At 45.6% G+C, this 20,032-nt stretch overlaps 1 protein-coding gene across 2 annotated transcripts in view; it reads right to left on the bottom strand.

Annotated features, from left to right (window-relative positions):
- The window catches only part of CNTNAP2 (contactin associated protein 2), a 950,652-nt gene that overhangs the window by 220,449 nt on the left and 710,171 nt on the right, over window positions 1-20,032 (bottom strand). For both annotated transcript variants that reach the window (XM_028751461.2, XM_077916554.1), the window contains exon 13: window positions 7,332-7,523. In XM_028751461.2, coding sequence (XP_028607294.2) covers window positions 7,332-7,523 — 192 coding nt within the window. The remainder of the gene's footprint in view (window positions 1-7,331; window positions 7,524-20,032) is intronic.

Here is a 20,032-nt window from a genome sequence, read left to right as displayed (position 1 = left end):
CCATATCAATATGGGAGGATTGTATTTAATTAATGAAACAGAATGTAATTTAAAAGGATGACGAGGATGAAGAGACCTGGAGTTAGGAGCAGTTGTGTGGGGGAGGGGAGAGAAAGAAAATCTTTGCAGAGTTAGGAAACGACAACTTAAATTTACCATTATTTCCTTTACCAAGAGAAAAAGCATTAGAGAATGATAATAAAAAGCATGTTCTGTACACCAATGAAGTGCCATTGACAATCAGACTGATTACAGGAGATGCAAGTCTCAACCTGCAGTGCCATGAGCAAGCCCCAGGTTACCACCACCTGTGTTGAGTTGTCAGCAATTTCAGAGAAAGATTAGTTCCCTCAATAGAACAGAGAAGTTATTTTAAGCTGGGTTCCCCCCTGATTGCATTCTGCACAATCAGATATCTGAAAGCACAAGCATTTCACGAGCCTCTGTATGTGACAAAACTGGCACCTCATCATGATCACAAGAGGAGACCAGGATAAAAAGGTAAAGGTAAAGGTACCCCTGCCCGTACGGAGACCAGGATAGGTACCTGCAAATTCTTGTGAATAACTCCACACTAGGAACCAGGGAAAGCTGTCGTCATCTTTTTTACCTGCCACCTAGTTACCATCTTCCCTCAGGGAACTGAGGACGAGACATGCCTATTACCTAATTTAAATATAACAGAAGCATTGGAATAAAAGAAGTTCCGCTTCTTTCAGATGTTTTTCATATATAAATTTGGGCCATGATATACTAGGGATTAACTCCAGAAGCCATTTCAATAACCCCTGGCCAAGATGTGGTTGTTACAGTATATGACCAGAGCGAGGGCTTGAAACACGGCCAGGATGTTTTTCTGTCATCAGTGAGCATTTAAACCCCATCAATGTTTGTATTCAATGATGAGGGAATACAATAGTCCAGATGATGCGAGTTGCAGTTCAGCCACACCTGAAGGACCACACGTCCCCCAGTCCTATTGTGCAATATGTTTGGTGTTGGGTTTTTTGTTTTAAAATTTTTTATTAACATTTTCAACATAACAAAATATCAAGTCATTTGCACATAACAAAATATGTATTTTATCAAAGTAATTGGAAATGTACACCCAGTTGCTTTTTTTCTTTAAATTTTTTGGGGGGCCCCAAAGAGTGGGGCCCTAAGCTATAGCTTGTATAGCTTATACGTAAATCTAGCCCTGGGTGGGGGTGTCACAGCTCTAGTACCTTTTTCACAGCAGGAGTGATGATGTCCTTTGCTCAAGTGATATTTTTCAAGCCTGGAGGTTTGGAAGGCAGGTCTGGCCTGGCCCGTCATCCCTTGGCGCTGAGTATGCTAGGCTCAGGCAGTGACTGGCTCAAGACACCCTGGGAAATTCATGACTGCTCAGGGATATGGCCCCACCTAAGCCAAAGCACTGCACCACCCTTTGGCAGCTGAAAGCACACGTGCACACTACACACCAACTGTTGGCAGCTCAGGTGGGCGGGCTGCAGGCATGGTAACACAACACATGCATGGGCTGCTAAAGGTGGTTAATGGATTTGAAAATGGCAGCATGCCTGGGGAATGCTTATAGGGGCAAGTGCTTTTCTCATGTAACTCACCTATGAATAAGTCTGGGATTCTGCTCAAAATAGGAAATGCCAGATGATTCTCCAATGAGTCTGCATGTTCACCATGGTGGCAGAACAAGTGTAGCAGGGGCACTCCTAAGCAATATTTGTCCTGCCTCCTAAGTAATGATTTCTCACATTTGGAATTTCATCTTTTTAGAAGAAGGGAACCACTTCACACAATGCCTTAAACATCCAGTTTCTAGCTAGAGCTTTCTCTCGTTAATTGCAGGTGATGCGTTTCTCATCTGCTCCCTTGCTGCAATTCTGCCTTTCTGGTGCTTGCAATGCTTTTCTGACTTCACCATCCCAGCAGTGACTCTGCTCATCAAAGGGCAAGAGATTTCTAAGCAGCAGATGCAGCTAAAACGTTGTTTGCTCATGTCCAAATCAATTTTTGCAGCAAGCTTGTTTTATTGATTTTTCTGTCCCCCATGCCTATCGATATTGTTTCTGTTTTGTTTTGTTTTTTAAAAAAAATTATAGCACAGGCAATCTTTATCTTTTGCTTTGATACAAATATTCTTTTAAAAATCTCTTGATGCCCTCCCTTTATGCTCTTTATAAGGCATTATGTGGGTTAAGAAAATAAGCAAGAAAGCCAAGCCTATTTCTCCTGCTCCGGAGGATGGGACCTGAACCAATGGATCCAAGTTACATGAAAGGAGATTCTGACTAAACATCAGGAAGAACTTTTCAACAGTAAGAGCTGTTGGACAGTGGAACGGATTCCCTTGGGGGGTGGGGGTGAACTCTCCATCCTTGGAGGTTTTTAAGCAGAGGTTGGGTGGCCAGTTGCGTGCCAAGGCACCTGAGCCACAAAGTTGCCAGGAGAACAATAAAACACATGGGTTCAAATGTGTTTATTGGTTACAGATGTGAGCGGTTTGGCTTAGGCATTGGGGTGAAGCCAAGCTATATCTTGACCCCTGCCTGTCTGCAGGGAGTCCATATAAGGGTAAACCACCAATAGGGGGAGCCCTATGACTTACATCGAATAAGGGCACCCCAAGGGGTCCCTGTAGGGGCTGTGACATGGCCCTAGGCCACGCCCAGGCTTCGGACAGTATTCACACCCCAGATCCCTTTAACAGGGTACCCTTACTGAGGAGGGGCAGGCGAAGGCAACCTCCCCTCCCTCCAGACAAAGGTTTACCTAACCTCACAAAAGTTGTGATGATTGCTAGCAGGTAGCGAAAACCAAATGGCCGGTGCCAGCTTGCCAAATGGAAAAATTCCTACCTGGCCTGAACACTATGGCGAATGACAAGCAAGGTCATATCTGAGCAAAGCATAAAAAGAGGGTGGGTGGGTTGGGTGATCTGGTGATGGGGCGAGAGAGAGGGAACCGCCTTCCCGCGCTGCAGTTAAATCGCCCGCGGCCACACCCACCCTGAAAGCTGATTGGCTGGGGCTGTTCCACAGGGGGAAGAACCCCAGCAATGATGACGTGTCCCTCCGCCCCTTAGGCCAGTAAGCTGTTGTGTCCCAGCTGCCCAGCCGCAACACTGCCCACCAGGAAAAAGTGAGTGGACCTAACATACATGATCTAGTTGAGATCTGTGCATTGCAGGGAGTTGGACTAGATGACCCTCAGAGTCCCTTCCAACTCTATGATTCTCTGATTCAGATGAAAACTAGCCAATGATAAATTGACATATTGAGGACAAAAATTAAGTCTTTGCCTTCACCAGTATGACTTTGCTTGCTTCTGAGCTGGCCAGTGTTGGAAGGAGCAGGAATGCTGGTGCAGCTGGGCTTTCGCTTTGAACCAGCAAGACACTTCACCTACTCCATTATTTGGCACATTAATATATCCTATTGAACAACTCTGAGCCATAAACCACTAACCAAAACCATACGTGGACTTAAAAGGAGCCCTCAAAAGGTTTAATATTTTTTAAAAATAGTTATGCAGCAATTTTGTTTACCAATTCCTTACACCCCACATGTTCATCTCTAGAACCCAAATATTCTGCTTGCTACTTTATTGCTTCTGTTGTGAAGTAAAAAACCTCTTTGTGATTCCAGATGTAATTCAAAGAGAATGAGCCTGGAATAATCAGGAGGAGGGAGAGGGTTTAAAACTTATTTTGGCTCATTTCTTCCAGTAGGTGGTATCATAACACTGTCGGCTTACGAAGAGTATAGCTGAAACCCACTGATCTTTTAGTCAAGTCCAAGCAAGCATTTTGATAATCAGTTCTAGATTCCTTGCCTAGAACTTGTCTAGATGTTCTTGTAATGGGCCTAATGATCAGTTCTCATTTGGTTTCAGCCTCCAAACACATTTTATAGGGCAACTGATGCTTCAGACACTATCGTCAGAGGATATGTGGGGTAGCAAATATGTTTACAGTAATGGAGGAGGATGAAAGCAACACCAACCTAGAACAAGAATACCAAAAAACAAAAAATCCTAGGCGACAAAACTGTTAAAGGCCTTCTGGTCTCATTTAGAGTGGCAATGAGAGCCAGTGTGGTGTAGTGGTTAAGAGCAGTAGACTCGTAATCTGGTGAATCGGGTTCGCGTCTCCGCTCCTCCACCTGCAGCTGCTGGGTGACCTTGGGCCAGTCGCACTTCTCTGAAGTCTCTCAGGCCCACTCACCTCACAGAGTGTTTGTTGTGGGGGAGGAAGGGAAAGGAGAATGTTAGCCGATTTGAGACTCCTTAAAGGGAGTGATAAAGCGGGATATCAAATCCAAACTCTTCTTCTTCTTCAATGTGTCCTGCTTTATGAGTACAGTCCTTTGTTTGAAGGGTTGCCTGGTCCAAGTCCACTTTAAAGAACCATAAGAAGGAAGAGTTGCCTGTCAACTTAATGGCAGAGTAGAGGTGAAAACTCTGCATTATATGACTAAGGAATTAAGCATCTAGGAAATCCTCACTCCCAGTATTCATGGACAATATGCCAGTCTATATCATTTTATCCAGACACAAACGTTCTTTCTTTCATACACCCACCCACACTGTCCCTTTGTCCTGACTCTGACTGACCTGGGCTTTGCTTCTCCTTGGGAGTCTGGCCTGCCTGCTTCTTGTCAACCAGCTGACCTTGGAGCTTCTCCTGCTCTGAGCATCTGAGGCAGCCACAAATCTGCCTCCACCCTGGCTTGCCGTGGCTGCCTTGCCCTTGACCACCGCTCTTATGGTTGTCGGTGACCAGCATGAATCACGACTGCATCACCACCTGAGGGAGGCTGATCAGAAACTGCCACTTCCCAACTAGAGAATTTTCAGTGTATGAAATGAAAGTTGCCACCATAGCTTGCTGGACTGGCCGGTGCCTCCCCCTCCTCTGGCACCTGAGCGGGCACTGCCTCCTCCTCCTCCTCCTCCTCATTACACAGAAAGGAATGCTTCTAGGGTACAGAGTGACATCTGACACGAGTGTTTTTAAACCAGTTTCCCCTCCATACAAAAGTACAAGCACACAAGCAGTTGAATTGACTTAGCTGGATGCTCTGAGCATCTGAGCAGGAACTTCTCTTGTGATTAGGGCTGGGCGATATATCAATATATCGTCAAAAACCATTTTGAAGCCCATAGTGTGGTATCGGTTTCATAATTTTTGACCTGGTAATATATTGCGAATCGTAATGTGTGTTTGGACTGAGCAATATATTGTCCAAAACCAGTTTGAAGTAGCAAATCATGATGTGTGTGTGTATGTGCTATTCAAAAATCACAGTGAGAAAAGCCATGAAGCCAGCCAATGCTTCTCTTGATTCCGCATTCCTTGTTCACGTTAACTCTGCCAGCTCAGCTCTCCCCTCCCTAATGCAGGGGGCAGCAAATCACAAGAGCAGCGCCGGAAAAAATCACGATGCTAGAAAAGACGTGAAGCCAGCCAGTGCCTCTACATAGCTCCATCTTTATTTCAGACATTGTGATATATTGGTATATCACAATGTTTAGGAGGTGATATATTGAAATGTTGAAAACCAAATATTGCCCAGACCTAGTTGTGATATGGCTTAAAAAACCCTACAAAAGCAAAAACCATTTTTATGTTTTTTATCTAGTCCCCCTGCTCCACCTGCACGCACGCCAGCCCAGTGTGATTTATTTGTAAAATTCTCCAGGAGAAGAAGCCACAGAATTTTATATTCTAAAATAAGAAGTGTATCATTACGTATTATAAGACAACACTCCCAAAGAGTAGACAGAAGAGGAGGATAGGGACAAAAAGGAGCTGGCCACTTGCTGAACAGAGCTGAGGAACAGGCTATTTACAGGTGCTTCTGCTTTTCCGCTGTGTAAATCACCGATGTAGGATGTGCGCAGACTAGCCACTGGCGGGATGTAAACAATACTTAAAATGATCTGCATTGATTTGTTTTTCCCTGTCTTTCTCTTTGGAAGCAAAATGTGTTTGTGTGCTTGTGTGTGGTATAATAATGCATCTAATTCTCTGAGAACATCTTGTGTGCCAGATCTAAAATATGTGTAGTTCAAAGAAGACATAACAAAATATAATAGGGATTCTCTCTGTAAACAACTCCCAATTCTTTGGAAACTGCCACCCCTCTAAAATTAGCAAGTTAGGAGAAGCATAGCTATTGAAGACTGTCAGCCATACAATAATAGAATCATAGGATTGTAGAGTTGGAAGGGACCCCAAAGGTCCTCTAGTTTACCCCCTGCAACGCAGGAATCTCAGCTAAAGCATCCATGACAGATGCCCATCCAACCTCTGATTATAAACCTCCAGTTCTTTTATCTTTAAGGTGCTTTTTATAATCTGTAAACTTTGACTACCTGAGCAAAGTGAGGCCTTTGGTTTACCTCACACATTTATCATTCCATGTTTGCAAGTTTATTAGCAACATGCTTTTATGTCTCCCTGAGGCATCAGGCTGAAATTGGCACATTTGTTCCAAGTGCAATTCTGTGCTTCAGATCCAAGCATGCCCATTTTCCAGCGAGGAAGGCAAGATGCAAAACACAAAATACGGCATATTGTAATGCAATTTCTTCCTTGAAGATCATAATAAAAGTGGAGGTGCATGTTCAGGACACAACAACACACACCAAGCTTGTATTAATAGCCATCCAAGCTCCCACAAGCGCTCACACGGAGGGGGTCAAAAGTCTGAACTGGAAGACAAAGAGGAACAGGAAGTTTGAGACACTCCTGCTTCTGTTTTGCACCCAAAGAGTCTCTAAATAAGACCAGGATCTTGTTTTCAGTAGAAGGACTCAACTCTGTGACATCTAAAATGCTAATAACAGGGCACTGCCGAGTATGGCCTTAGTGCATTTCCTTCCCCACTGAGTAGCCTCTCTCCCACCTAAGACTTCCAGGCCAGAGGGTGTGGCTTCTAAGCAGATGCTTGGAAACATCTTCCTTTTTAGAAATCAGCTTTCTGTACAGAAACAAAGATGGCAACAGCAAAAATAAAAATTCTTACAAGAGTTGAATGTGGGGATGGAAGAGGCTACTTTTTGAATTCACTTTTTTGTATTCATTACATTAGAATTAGCTTATGGAAATGGCAGCACAACTCCTCCCAAACTGAATAAATATTTCACCAGCAGCACAATATAGAAACACACAAAAATGACAATATCATTAATAAGGTAGTACAAATAAAGGACAGCCCCCCCACCCCAAGTGGGCTGGATTACTAGAGCCACACCAGGAAGCGCTTTGGATTAGATTTAGGCCAGATGCCAAACCAGGACACTTGTTGAGAAAATGGCCTGCCTACCTGGGGTGTTCAGCAGCCTTGACATTTTGCAGGTGTAGGAAATGAACTGCTCACAATACTCAGCGCTGCTTGTGATGGCGGAGATCTGATCCATGGTGGCACTGTAATTCAGCTGCAGCAAAGCCTGCTTCTTGCTCACCACCGGGGAATGTTCCTGCAAATCATGATTCACAGTCGTCCACACTTTGTCCTCTGAAAGAAAAACAAAGAAAAACAATTCAGTGTGCCAGAATCATCACTTATCATAGAAAGGCCACCTGAGCAGGGTATGAGGCCACATGTCCTTTCAAAATAGGGCCACCTGGGTCTCCTTGACTCAGCACTTTAAGTGCCATGGAGAAGAGCCATCACCTCCCTTTGCAGCCCCACATTGGTTATAACCACTCCTTTGACCTTGCCAGACAGAAACATGGACAGGGTCACGGGAATGACACCCCCAAAGCTCATCAGCACTCCCATTAAGCCCACCCACAGCCTGTGGGAAGCCCAGGGCAGATCTTGCTGCTGACCAAGGCTGCCTCATGGCCTGTAAGGAGATCAATGCATTGCCTGCCCAGGAAGGGAAGGGATTCCCCAGCAACAGATGATGTCTGTTTCCTCTTGCTTTATTGTATATTTTTCTCACTCTGTAAATGAAACCCATCAAAGAGCAACTTTTGTGATCTTCCTTGCCAATCTGAATCCAAAACAACTACTGCCTTTGGCAACCAAAACCTTTGGCAGATCACACTCTAGGTTTGCTTATATGAAGTGTTATTTTCTTTTCTGGTTCCTTTCTTTTCATTTCAATAATAATAATAATAATAATAATAATAATAATAATAATAATAATAATTTATTATTTATACCCCGCCCATCTGGCTGGGCCTCCCCAGCCACTCTGGGCGGCTTCCATAAAAACCACAAATACAGTAAAATATCACACGTTAAAAACTTCCCTGAATGAGACTACCACACATATCTTAATAAAGCATGCCATGGTAAAGTGAGATTAATCTTGATTAAAGTTATATAAGGGCTGACGACCTAGTGTTTATATAGCCTGCTTCTTTGCTCTGCTGCCTTCATGCAGCAAGATGCTTTGTGGCCTGTCAACGTTTATTATATCATAAAGCACTTATCCAAGTTCAGGTTCTGATGGGATAATAATGCTGCTTATTAGATCCCAGAGGGAGGTGGTAAGTTTTTCCTTATTGCTTGTGGGCTATGGGTAAAATGAGCCAAAAGTGAACTTGCCAATGGATCTGAGGGATGCTTCATATTTACCAGCACCCCGATCCTTTTATTAGGAGGCTGGCAGCTAATGCACAAGTCTTAAGGGTAGGGCAGAAGACAGGGAAATGTGAGGTGGTAGAAACTTGGAATGGATAGATGCCCTCAATTCGCCCCCACTCTTGCATGTGGGGGCCATTGGGGAGGGGGGATGAGCAGAGGAGGATGGGGGGAGAGGTAGACCCTTCGCTTCTTTTATTGATTTATTAAAGCCTGGCTTTTTGGCTAGCAGCTTAGCAGAGAAGTTCTGCCAGCCATTAATATTTACTATGGCCTTAGAGGGTCACACTAGCATCCTTCCCAGAGGTGGGGGACCAGGCAGGCGGAATGGCAACAGTGGGAACAGAGCTCTGCTGCTGCCGCCATGCCCCCTGCCATAGTCACAGGCAAAGCCATTGGGTGATCTCCTCTTTCCTTCCACTTTTGTGGGACGCCTGCCCCAAAGGCACTGTGCACATGGAAATGAAAAGAGTCCAGCTCTACTAGAAACCACAACTGGCAGACTTCTCCGTTTTATGCAAACATTACACTTCTATGCTCCTTGGGCAACAGTCCCAATTTGTCCAAAGCTCCCCTGCACATCCAGACATCCTCTTCCTTCTGCCCAATACGCCACAGCCCTATTCCCTCCTTCCTTCCAAAACTTTCAGAGCAACTTAGTTTTACTCTACCTTTCAATCAAATGATTCTCAAGACAGATTGCAACAAATTCTAATAATGAAAAATACACACCGAAACAGCTCTGTGTCCCCCTGCTCATGAACAAGGTCAGAATGTGCTTCCCTTCAGTTCTCCTGTCTCAGAGAGTCTTATAGGGTTGCCATACACCTGGACATATCTGGAATACTGCTCTCTCTAGCCGTTTCCCGCTGGAAATTGGTCAAATGTCCAGGAAAATCTGGACGTATGGCAGCCTATGGCAGCAGTGTTGTTTTTGCCAATTTCCCATAAAAATAGCTCAAAAACAATAAAAAGCTCAACAACTTTAGAGAAAAAAAAGAGTTCTTTTCTGTCTGGATTTCCACTGCTTGAAATATGGCAGCTTGCTAGGAAAACTATCTTCTAATGCCCTGGAATAACATTTATATTTTTTCAGTACCATTTGGGGAGGCTTTCCTTTCTGGCTGGCATGGAGAGCTTGACGCTCACCTTGCTGGCTGGGAAATGGATCCAGGCCCACCTGCAAGATTGGCCAATCACAGGCAGGCTTGGAAGCAAGGCCTCCTTTGGGGGTGGGCCTGACGGAGCAGGGAGGCTTCCCTCAGGTCCACTCCCAGGATACTTAAGATGCCCTGCCCTTGTCATGCATAGCTGTCAACGTTTCCCTTTTTTAAAGGGAAGTTCCCTTATTCGGAATAGAATTCCTCGCAAGAAAAGGGAAAAGTTGACATCTAGTTTCTTCCTCATCAGATCATTTAAGCATTGGATATACCTTAGTCTTGGGTGGAGGGGAGGGTTATAGTCTCTGCCTGCCCCTCCAAAGGTAGGGTATCCCATTAAAGGGATCCAGGAGGAGCTGCTTTCATCCAGGTGTCCAGCACCCTTCAAGGCGGCAATCCCTGTGGGAGTCCCCCTATTTGTTGTAAGTCATAGGAATCCCCCACTGCCGAGTTGACCCTTGGCGTCACTTCTGGCAGGGAATGGCTGCCTATGCTAAACATCTTACATCTGTCATCAGTAAGGTTTTGGCCTTATTTGATCCAATCTAAGTTGTTGTGTCCATCATTCATAACCACTTGGGGAAGGGGCTACAGGGCTGGCTACAAAGCTACTCTTTCCGCACCTGTGTTCCTGTGCTCTACTTGGCAGATTGGGAGAGAAGCCTATAATTATCTCTCCCAATCTTCTTGTCCCTGTTTCTACACAGAATTAAAGGGGGAGCAGAAATCCCTTGGGATTTTGGCCACATACGGAAATCTCACTGAAGCTCTTAATTGGAATTTGCAATATAACTATATAACTATATAATATATAACTATATAACTATATGTGACAAACTAGAACTGGAAAAAGAAAATGGACGGGGGGGGGGGGTGTTACGAAGCTTCCAAATCAAGGCATTCTCTGCAATCTGGGTTATCTGGTACGACTATTGTGGACTATATAGTCAAGAAGACAAGGCTTTAAAAAAGAAGAGTGCAAATAGTTAAAGGTCACAGTTTAAGTAGAGCTGACTGCCCAGCAATTCATCTTGTCCCACCATTAAAAAATAAATAAATCAGTTTGTCAGGAAGATGGGAGTGAAATTCATTTCAAAATGGGACTTGGGTGCTGATTTGAAAAGGGCTTCTAAAAATGCAGTCCATTCTTCTCTTCCTCAGTGTGCCTCCAACAGTTAATAATAGACGAAAGGCAAAGGTCTGTCTCAACCGGTGCTGCTGAGTCCCTTGTGAGGCCATATGGCATTTTGTATGAGCGCTAAATTCACTTAGCCAAGCAGATGTGCCATACAGTAGCTGAGCTTATTAAAAACACCGGAGCCGGTGTAAATACACTTTGGTCTATTCTCTGTTAATTGTCATCTCAATTAATGAGAAGCATATAGCTTTATCTAATATATGAAGCTAAAGATTTATGCGAAATTATTAAGAGATTATTTTGACATTGTGATTTCCACACACCCCAGAAGCCTTTGCTAACTAATGTGGATATGAAGAATGCTAAGGTCAAAGGTGAGAGACATTTCAGGACCATTGTTTGCTGTCCTTGAAGCTACAGATAATTGCATCAACAAACATCAAAGGCAAAGGGACCCTTGCATTCTGCTTAAACTTAAGGAACTTGTTTAATGGTTAGAGAAGCCTCAGATTTTTTTCTTTTTGCAGCACAAGCAACTAAATACATAGGTTAAAAGGTAAAGGTAAAGGTACCCCTGCCCGTATGGACCAGTCTTGACAGACTCTAGGGTTGTGCGCTCATCTCACTCTAGAGGCCGGGAGCCAGCGCTGTCCGCAGACACTTCCGGGTCACGTGGCCAGTGTGACAAAGCTGCTCTGGTGAGCCAGAGCCGCACATGGAAACACCGTTTACCTTCCCGCTAGTAAGCGGTCCCTATTTATCTACTTGCACCCGAGGGTGCTTTCGAACTGCTAGGTTGGCAGGCGCTGGGACCAAGCAACGGGAGCGCACCCCGCCGCGAGGATTCAAACTGCCGATCATGCGATCGGCAAGTCCTAGGCGCTGAGGTTTTACCCACAGCGCCACCCGCGTCCCAAAAATACATAGGTTAAGGTTTATCAATTGCTGGTCCAGGATACTGTTGAAATATGCCACATATATCACTTGGTATTTCATTCCTTATTACTAGATGCTTCATGATTTGCAACTCCATGAGTAAAGTTGGCTTGATTTTTATGTGGACACTCATTTAAGGATACGCAGTGGGGCGGATTTGGGTCTTCTCACAACTCTCAGCTCCCACAGTTCTTTAGGGGATGCCATGATTGGTTTTTCACTGTTATTGTAGTGCTTGAAATGAACATGTGAATCTGCCACGTGTCTACTCAGAAGTAAGCCCTACTGAATTCAGCAGAGTGTACTCCCAGGAAAGTGGGTTTAGGATTGCTGCCTAAGAGTAGTAGAGAAGCTAAAGTTTGAATGAGGGTCCTCCAGGTTTTTGTGTGTTACAGAAGGAACAGATACAATTCACTTAAACAATGGGGTGGGTATTGCCCTTGGCAGACCTACAAGCTCATGCTGGGGATTTTCAGACCTGAACAGGTCCCGATTCTGCAGCTGAGTAAGTCTGTGCCCAGAGTGGAATTTGACTGCTACACAGGAATGAAGGAAGCAGAGCGAGGGGCCAGCAGGGACCTGCCAACTTTCCTCTTCCTTCTCCCATCTCTGGCCCTGTTTATTCTCTGCTGTCTGGCCAGTCTTGTGGCCTGAGGAATAGGCAGCTGAGACAGCAGTGTCACTGATGCCTCTTTTCTTAGTTCAGTGGCCTCTCTTGGGCGCTGAGGTACCAGGCTAATGGTGGACTGGCATGGGGTGTTTGGTCCCCCTTCTCCTCCATTCCTGCTTTCCCTGCCACAGGGAGCCCTATAAAGCTGCATGGAGAGAGGCTCTACCAGAGCTGGTTACTGCCCTACCCATCCTTGGGGTATAGATAGCTGAAGCTCCATTTTGAGAACTGGGGGAGGGAGGAGGCTGTTGTTGCGTAGATGTGGAATTATTGGCCCAGGCCTGGGTTTAGGTGACAGCAGTGTTACCCAGGTGCCCATTCTGGGGGGCACTTTGAGCATGGCCCCAGCTCCTTAGGCAACCCTAAGATTTCTTAGTGTTAGCATTAGCTTTACTCTCTTGTAAATATTGCATATTGGTGACTCAGTCTGCATAGCTATTTTACTCTATAATTCAGAGCTATTCTGGAACAATAAACAGCTTTCTTTTGACCCCAAATAAGGACTAATTGGTTTGTGCTAATTTCCCTAAATAATTCAAGTAATGAAGAGTACAGTGCAACATCCTCATGGTGTGCCACAGCTCTGGATCAAAGATCTCAGAATATTGTACATGTGCAAACACACATGTTAGCATGCAGTGCGTGATTATGGACATTTCAGGCTTGGCAACAGCAGGGACAGGCTCCCATCAGAGAGAGGAGGATACAAGATGGTGGCAACAAGAGAAAAGTTTACAGATGGAAGAGGTTGGCTTGGGAGAGGGCATGGGGGCCAGGGCCAGAGCAGGTGGGGGCGGGGCATGCCACCTGTAGGGCCGTGGCGCCCAGCACGTGGGGGGGGGGCAGACGTGATGGCACCCTGCCGGGATCGCGCTGCCGGGGGCGGTGCCCTCCGCCCACACTCCTCTTCCTCTGCCAGTGATGGGGGCAATGCCCAATTACTCAAGCCCAATATTTTAATTGAGCCAGAACTGTATTAATTTATCAACTAACATTGTGGCCCTAGATATAATCAGCCCCTTCTGTTCAGCCAAACATTTTCTGGCAACAAAAGTGAGAAAACAATCATAGCTTTTGGGTAAATACACACTTGTGGTTTGTGAAAAAAGCAGTGCTTTTTTCCTGGGGGTACGCAGGGGTATGCATACACCTAAACCTTTTGTGAATCTTTGTACTTTTGTCCATTTACTGTATTTATTATGCCTGATTTGAACAATAAAATGGTGATTTTCTTGAGTCAAAATGAGAGTACCCCTAAACATATTTTTTTGGTGTTGAAAAAAAGCACTGGAAACAAGGAAAGGGAAAGCAAAGCTTCAATATTATTCACAGACATCAAAAAACAAAGGGGTCTGAATCGCAGATGGAGAGGCTGATGCAAAAAATGAAAAAGTTGTGCAAAAGTTTTTTTAACATCTCACATCTTCTCATTTTTCAGCTTCATTCCCCACTCCCCAATAATTGTTTGTTCAGTCATAATATATATACACCCTGCAATATGTTAGATACTCACCGAAGTCATATATGGAAAGGAACCAATATAGTATAATTGGCTCCAGTCGTACGTTTAAAAATAAGCAAAGGCAAGCAGATGGATCCTCCACAGGAGGCCCCAGGTATCTCCTGTAATGAGATGGAGTTCTGCAGGTATCTGGAGGCTGCTGATTAGCTTAATGCTCCTAAGACCTATTTTAAGCACAAGGCAAATTTCACAGAATCAAAAGATCACATATTTAGCAATTTCCCACTATACGGTCCTTGTTCTCAGGAAGGAGTGGGTCTCTCACAAAACATGTGGGAGGAAGCATTTTGCTTCCCTCTTTTGTGGCCCTTAAAAGACACTGCAGGGGCAGACAGTTTGCTTTCGCAACATGACAATTATGAACCTCAACCGATGAAGTATGATCCATGCACAGAGGTTGGAAGTGGCAGAAGGAACATTTCCGGGTGCTGAAACGCACAACAGGAAGTGCACTATTCTACCTCTCACATCCACAAGCAGGACAGGGGTCGAGTATGCACTAAAGATCCCAGCACGTTCATGATGTGGTTCAGGTATACTGCTGCCGCATGAACACAGCCAGACCCTTTCCAGTGAGAGCCACATGGGGCCTCATTGCAATGGGCTGGACATGTCCATCACGAGTAAGGGCTAGTTCATGCAATCTAAAAAACAAAGTAGTAAAGTTGTTTATGGGCTGCTGCACCTTTGCTGCTATGAGGTTTCATAATCATCATCATAATAGTAACAACAACAGCAGCAGTAATTCGATTTTTATCCTGCCCTTTCTTCCAAGGAGCCTGGGGCAGCAAACGCATCCATAATAAAGCATTTTTAAAGCATTCTAAAAACAATTGCAACATTCTAAATACTGTTTAAAACATCCTCTCATTTGAACCCCCCTGCCCACAGAACCCCAAAATGTCATAGGATCATAGAATCATAGACTGGTAAGAGTTGGAAGGGACCCTGAGGATCATCCAGGACCTCCATCCACCCTGTCCAGGCTTGCGCTCCAGGGAGGTCACTTCACCCTCAGAGCATAGCAACATGCAACCACCACAGAGAGGTTGAAGGAGTCTGCGGGACTGTTGATTATAAATTGCCCCTGAAGTATGTGTGCATTATCATACTATATACTATATCATGAGGAAAGATACGCTTTCAGCAAGGGATACTGAACGGTCACAAAACAAAAGGTGGTTTCCACAGCAGCACTTTTCCTTGTGTTATTTGGATACATCTAGAGCTCTAAATGGGACGCGGGTGGCGCTGTGGGTAAAAGCCTCAGCACCTAGGACTTGCCGATCGAAAGGTCGGCGGTTCGAATCCCCGCGGCGGGGTGAGCTCCTGTCATTCAGTCCCAGCTCCTGCCCACCTAGCAGTTTGAAAGCACCCCTAAGTGCAAGTAGATAAATAGGTACCGCTTTATAGCGGGAAGGTAAACGGTGTTTCCGTGCGCTGCGCTGGTTCCGTGCGCTGATTTGAACCGCCGACCATACAATTGGCAAGTCCTAGGCACTGCGGTTTTACCCACAGCGCCACCCTTGTGAGAAAGGTATTTAGTTGCAAATCACCATTTTGAAGGGAGTTGCCTTTGGTCTTTTGTTCCCAAACATAGTAGATGTGCTAATGAGTCTCTCCTGAAGGGGAAACAGCTCCAAGCTAATGGAGATGTAGACAGAGAAAGACCTCTGATTTTAGGACTGTTTGAAGTAAACTGATATTACTGAGAAGATGAACCTATGCTTTGACCAACATATGTCTTATGGAACTATTTGGAAGTATTATTATCTGTTTTTGTATCTGCTAGGAAGAAAATTTTGGATAGTAAACTTTTTGAATCAAATTTATGGGTCTGGGCAATTTTTATTCCAAGAAGAGTCAGTTCCTATGCATTCTATTGCTTCAATCTGCACAATATTAATAACTACAATATGCCAGTAGTACATGTGAAAGGCATCTAGTGGGTCTTAGTAGACCACAAGCTTAACATGAGTCAACTGTGTGATGCAGCAGCAGCAGCAGCAGCAGCAGCAAAGAATAGAATAGAATAGAATAGAAAAGAAAAGAAAAGAAAAGCTAATGCTATTCTAGGCTGCATCAACAGAAGTATAGAGTCCAGGAGAAGTAACAGTACCAATCTATTGTGTCTTGGTCAGGCCACACCTGGAATACTGTGTCCAGTTCTGGGCACCACAATTTAAGCAGGATATTGACCAGCTGGAAAGTGTGCAACAAAGATAATCAAGGGTCTGGAAACCAGGCCTTATGAGGAAAGGTTGAAGGAGCTGGGTTTGTTTAGCCTGGATAAGAGAATACTGAGAGGAGGTATGAGAGCCATCTTCAGATATCTTAAGGCAGAGATTTCTAAACTTTTCATGTTAGTGACACACTTTTTAGACATGCATCATTTTGTGACACGATAATTCAGTTTTACTAGCAAACCAGAGGTTAAACTAAGACCTTTCCAGCCCTGGGAGGAGTATGGGGAGCTTTTGTGTAACATACCTACACACTGCAGCCGACACACTAATGTGTCGCAAAACACATTTTGGAAAGCTCTGTCTTAAGGGCTGTCACATGGAAGATGAAGCAAGCTGCCGGGGAGTGGGCCCCCACCAACAGAATGGCTGGGGCATATTCCACAGGGGAGGATGCACTGGGACACCCGATCTTAGTCATCATGTGCAGGAGGAGGAGTTATGCTAAGACCAGACCAAGGAGGCAGGTTTAGTCGTTGTTTGAAGACTATCTCTGCCTCCTGGTCTGGTCTTGACCAGATGGATACTGGAATCAGCAAGGGAGACCCACATGACCTGAAGGTGCTGCTGTGCAATGCCAGGTCAACGATTCATAAGACCACTGCCATCCATGACTTGATTGTGGATGGAAGACTTAACCTGGCATGTGTGACAGAGACTTGGCTGGATGAAGCAGATGGGCCTGTTCTTGATGCTGCTTGTCCACCAGGTTTCTCGTATGTACAGCAACCCAGGTCATGCGGGCGGGGGGGGGGGGTTGCAGTGATTTTTAGGAAGTCACTAATTTACACCAGGTATCCTATTGGGAAGACCCAGTTCTCTGAGTGCATATTCTGGAAGTTGGGCAATAGGGGCAGTACAGGATTCCTTTTGGTGTACCAACCTCCACGCTGCACCAAGGATTCCCTGCCCGAGCTGCTTCAGACAATGGCAGATGTTCTCCTGGAGACACCTAGTTTGGTTGTCCTGGGGGATTTTAACAACCATGCCGACACGACCTTACAAGGGGCCACTCGGGACTTCATGGAAAGCATGGCCTCCATGGGGCTGTCCCTGAATAAGTCTGGCCCAACTCATAGCCGCGGACATGCCTTAGACCTGGTGTTCACCTCTACTGACATGGGTGATCTGACATTAAGTAAAAGTTAAACAAAAGAAGTGCCATGGTCAGATCACTTCCTGGTGCAACTGGACTTCTCCGCGACCCTTCCCCTCTGCAGGGAGGTGGGACTGATTTCGATGGTCTGCCCCTACCACTTAATGGATCCAAATGGTTTCCAGAGAGTGGAAGGAGATGTTTTATCCCACACTGATGGCTTTTCAGCTGATTCCCTGGTGCCCAGCTGGAATGCCGAGTTAACCAGGGCTATTGACTGTTTGGCTCCGAAGCACTCTCTCCAATTGCATGGAGCTTGGACAGCCCTGTGGTTTTCCCCAGAGCGGAGGGTGAGGAAACAATCACTGAGACGGCTAGAGTGCTGGTGGCGGAAAATTCATTCTGAATCAGACTGGACACAGGTAGAACTCAACGTCAAGCCTACCAAGTGGCGATAGCGACAGTGAAGAGGACTTTCTTCACCGCCTCTATTACATCTGCAGAAAATAGCAGCAGGAGACTCTTTCAGGTGGTTAGCAATTTAACGGAACCACATTTGCCATCTCCTGCAATGATTTGCAAAGTTTTTTCCCCAGATAAAGTCACTCAGATTCGGAAGGAGGTAGACTCCACCATGGGAGCAGGGCCGGGGTGGGAGAGTGCCAGAGTCCTGTCTAGGTCCTGTCAGAGTTGCATGGGATCAATTCCAATCCGTTAACCTCCAAGGATGTGGACAGGCTGCTTGGATGAGTGAAATCATCCACATGTCTCCTTGATCCTTGCCCATCCTGGCTCATAAAAGCTAGCCAGGAAGAGCTGGGCGATGGGCTCTGCGGGGTGGTGAATGCTTCCCTCTGTGAAGGAGCCTTCCCAGACCTGCTGAAAGAGGCGGTCATTAAACCGCTTCTTAAAAAACCATCTTTAGATGCGGCCAATATGGCCAACTATTGCCCAGTCTCAAATCTACCATTCTTAGGCAAGGTGATTGAGCGTGTGGATGCTGAACAACTCCAAGCACGCCTGGAGGATGCAGAGCATTTTGATTCCTTCCAGTCGGGATTCAGGCCTCACCATGGGACTGAAACTGCCTTGGTGGCACTGGTCAATGATCTCTGGCAGGCTGGGGACAAAGGTGAGAACTGTTTCCTAGTTCTGCTGGATCTCTCAGCGACCTTTGACACCATCGACCATAACATCCTTCTGGACCGTCTAGAGGGGCTGGGAGCTGGGGGCACTGTTATACAATGGTTCCCCTCCTTCCTTCTGGGCCATGTCCAGAAAGGGGTGTTGGGGGATGAGTGTTCAGACCCCTGGGCCCTCACTTGTGGGGTGCCTCAGGGTTCTGTCCTCTCCCCCATGCTTTTTAACATCTATATGAAGCTGCTGGGAGAGATCATCAGGGGGTTTGGGCTGGGTGTTCATCAGTAAGCGGATGATACCCAGCTCTACCTCTTTTAAATCAGAACCAGTGAAGGCGGTGAAGGTCCTGTGTGAGTGTATGGAGGCAGTTGGAGGATGGGTGGCAGCTAGCAGATTGAGGTTGAATCCTGACAAGACAGAAGTACTGTTTTTGAGGGACAGGGAGCGGGCGGGTGTGGGAGACTCCCTGGTCCTGAATAGGGCAACTGTAGCCCTGAAGGACCAGGTGCGCAGCCTGGGAGTTATTTTGGACTCACAGCTGTCCCTGGAGGTGCAGGTCAATTCTGTGTCCAGGGCAGCTGTGTACGCAGGATGACCCTACCTGCCCACAGACTGTCTCGCCAGAGTGATGCATGCTCTAGTTATTTCCCACTTGGACTACTGCAACACGCTCTACGTGGGGCTACCTTCGAAGGTAACCTGGAAACTACGACTAATCCAGAATGCAGCAGCTAGACTGGTGACTGGGAGCGGCCGCCGAGATCACATAACACCCAGTACGTTTCTGAGCACAATTCTCAGTGGTGGTGCTGACCTTTAAAGCCCTGAACAGCTTCAGTATACCTGCAGGAGTGTCTCCACCCCCATTGTTCTGCCAGGACACTGAGGTGATTACTCAACAAGGCACAAGGAAAATGAAATCTTATAAAAGCAACTTATATTTATCAGTTAACATGCAGAAACCCACAATTTACTTAATACCTGTGTCAGATTTTTATCCGCTGTTGGATTACTTAATTAACAATCTCTATCAACCACCCAGTGGTTAAAGGGGAAATAGCGGAGAGTTATTCACTGCTCTGGTTAAACAGTTCTTTTTCTTAATGTGGATTGTGCTAGAGAATTCCCCAGTGGGCTGTGTCTTTAGATTCTGATCTGTAGTCAGTCTGTCAGGGCAAAAGTCAGACTCTGTCCAGCAAGCAAGAAGCAGAGTTTGTTAGAGAAGTTAACTGTTTGTTCCTCTTTTCCCTCTGACCTCTCCTCAGTGTCCTACCACTGGGCTTTGAGCCGCCCTCCTTTGGGGTTTCCCTTGGGGATTCCCCAGCTGGTGCCTCCCACCACTCCTTCTTCATCTAGCCAGGCCCTGGCAGTCTGGCAGGATTAATCCCGTTGTAATAAAATAATAGAAATTACAAATAAAACCCATTTGGGATGAGTTTTCTAATTGCAAAGTGAGAACAATACATGAAAATAAAATGTCACATATATTGGTTACTGAATTTTGTATCAGAAACAAAAGCAGTC

Source organism: Podarcis muralis, chromosome 12 (assembly GCF_964188315.1).
Source record: "Podarcis muralis chromosome 12, rPodMur119.hap1.1, whole genome shotgun sequence".
Taxonomy (NCBI): domain Eukaryota; kingdom Metazoa; phylum Chordata; class Lepidosauria; order Squamata; family Lacertidae; genus Podarcis; species Podarcis muralis.
Note: the sequence above shows the minus strand (reverse complement) of the source record. Positions and strands in the feature narration are given on the sequence as shown.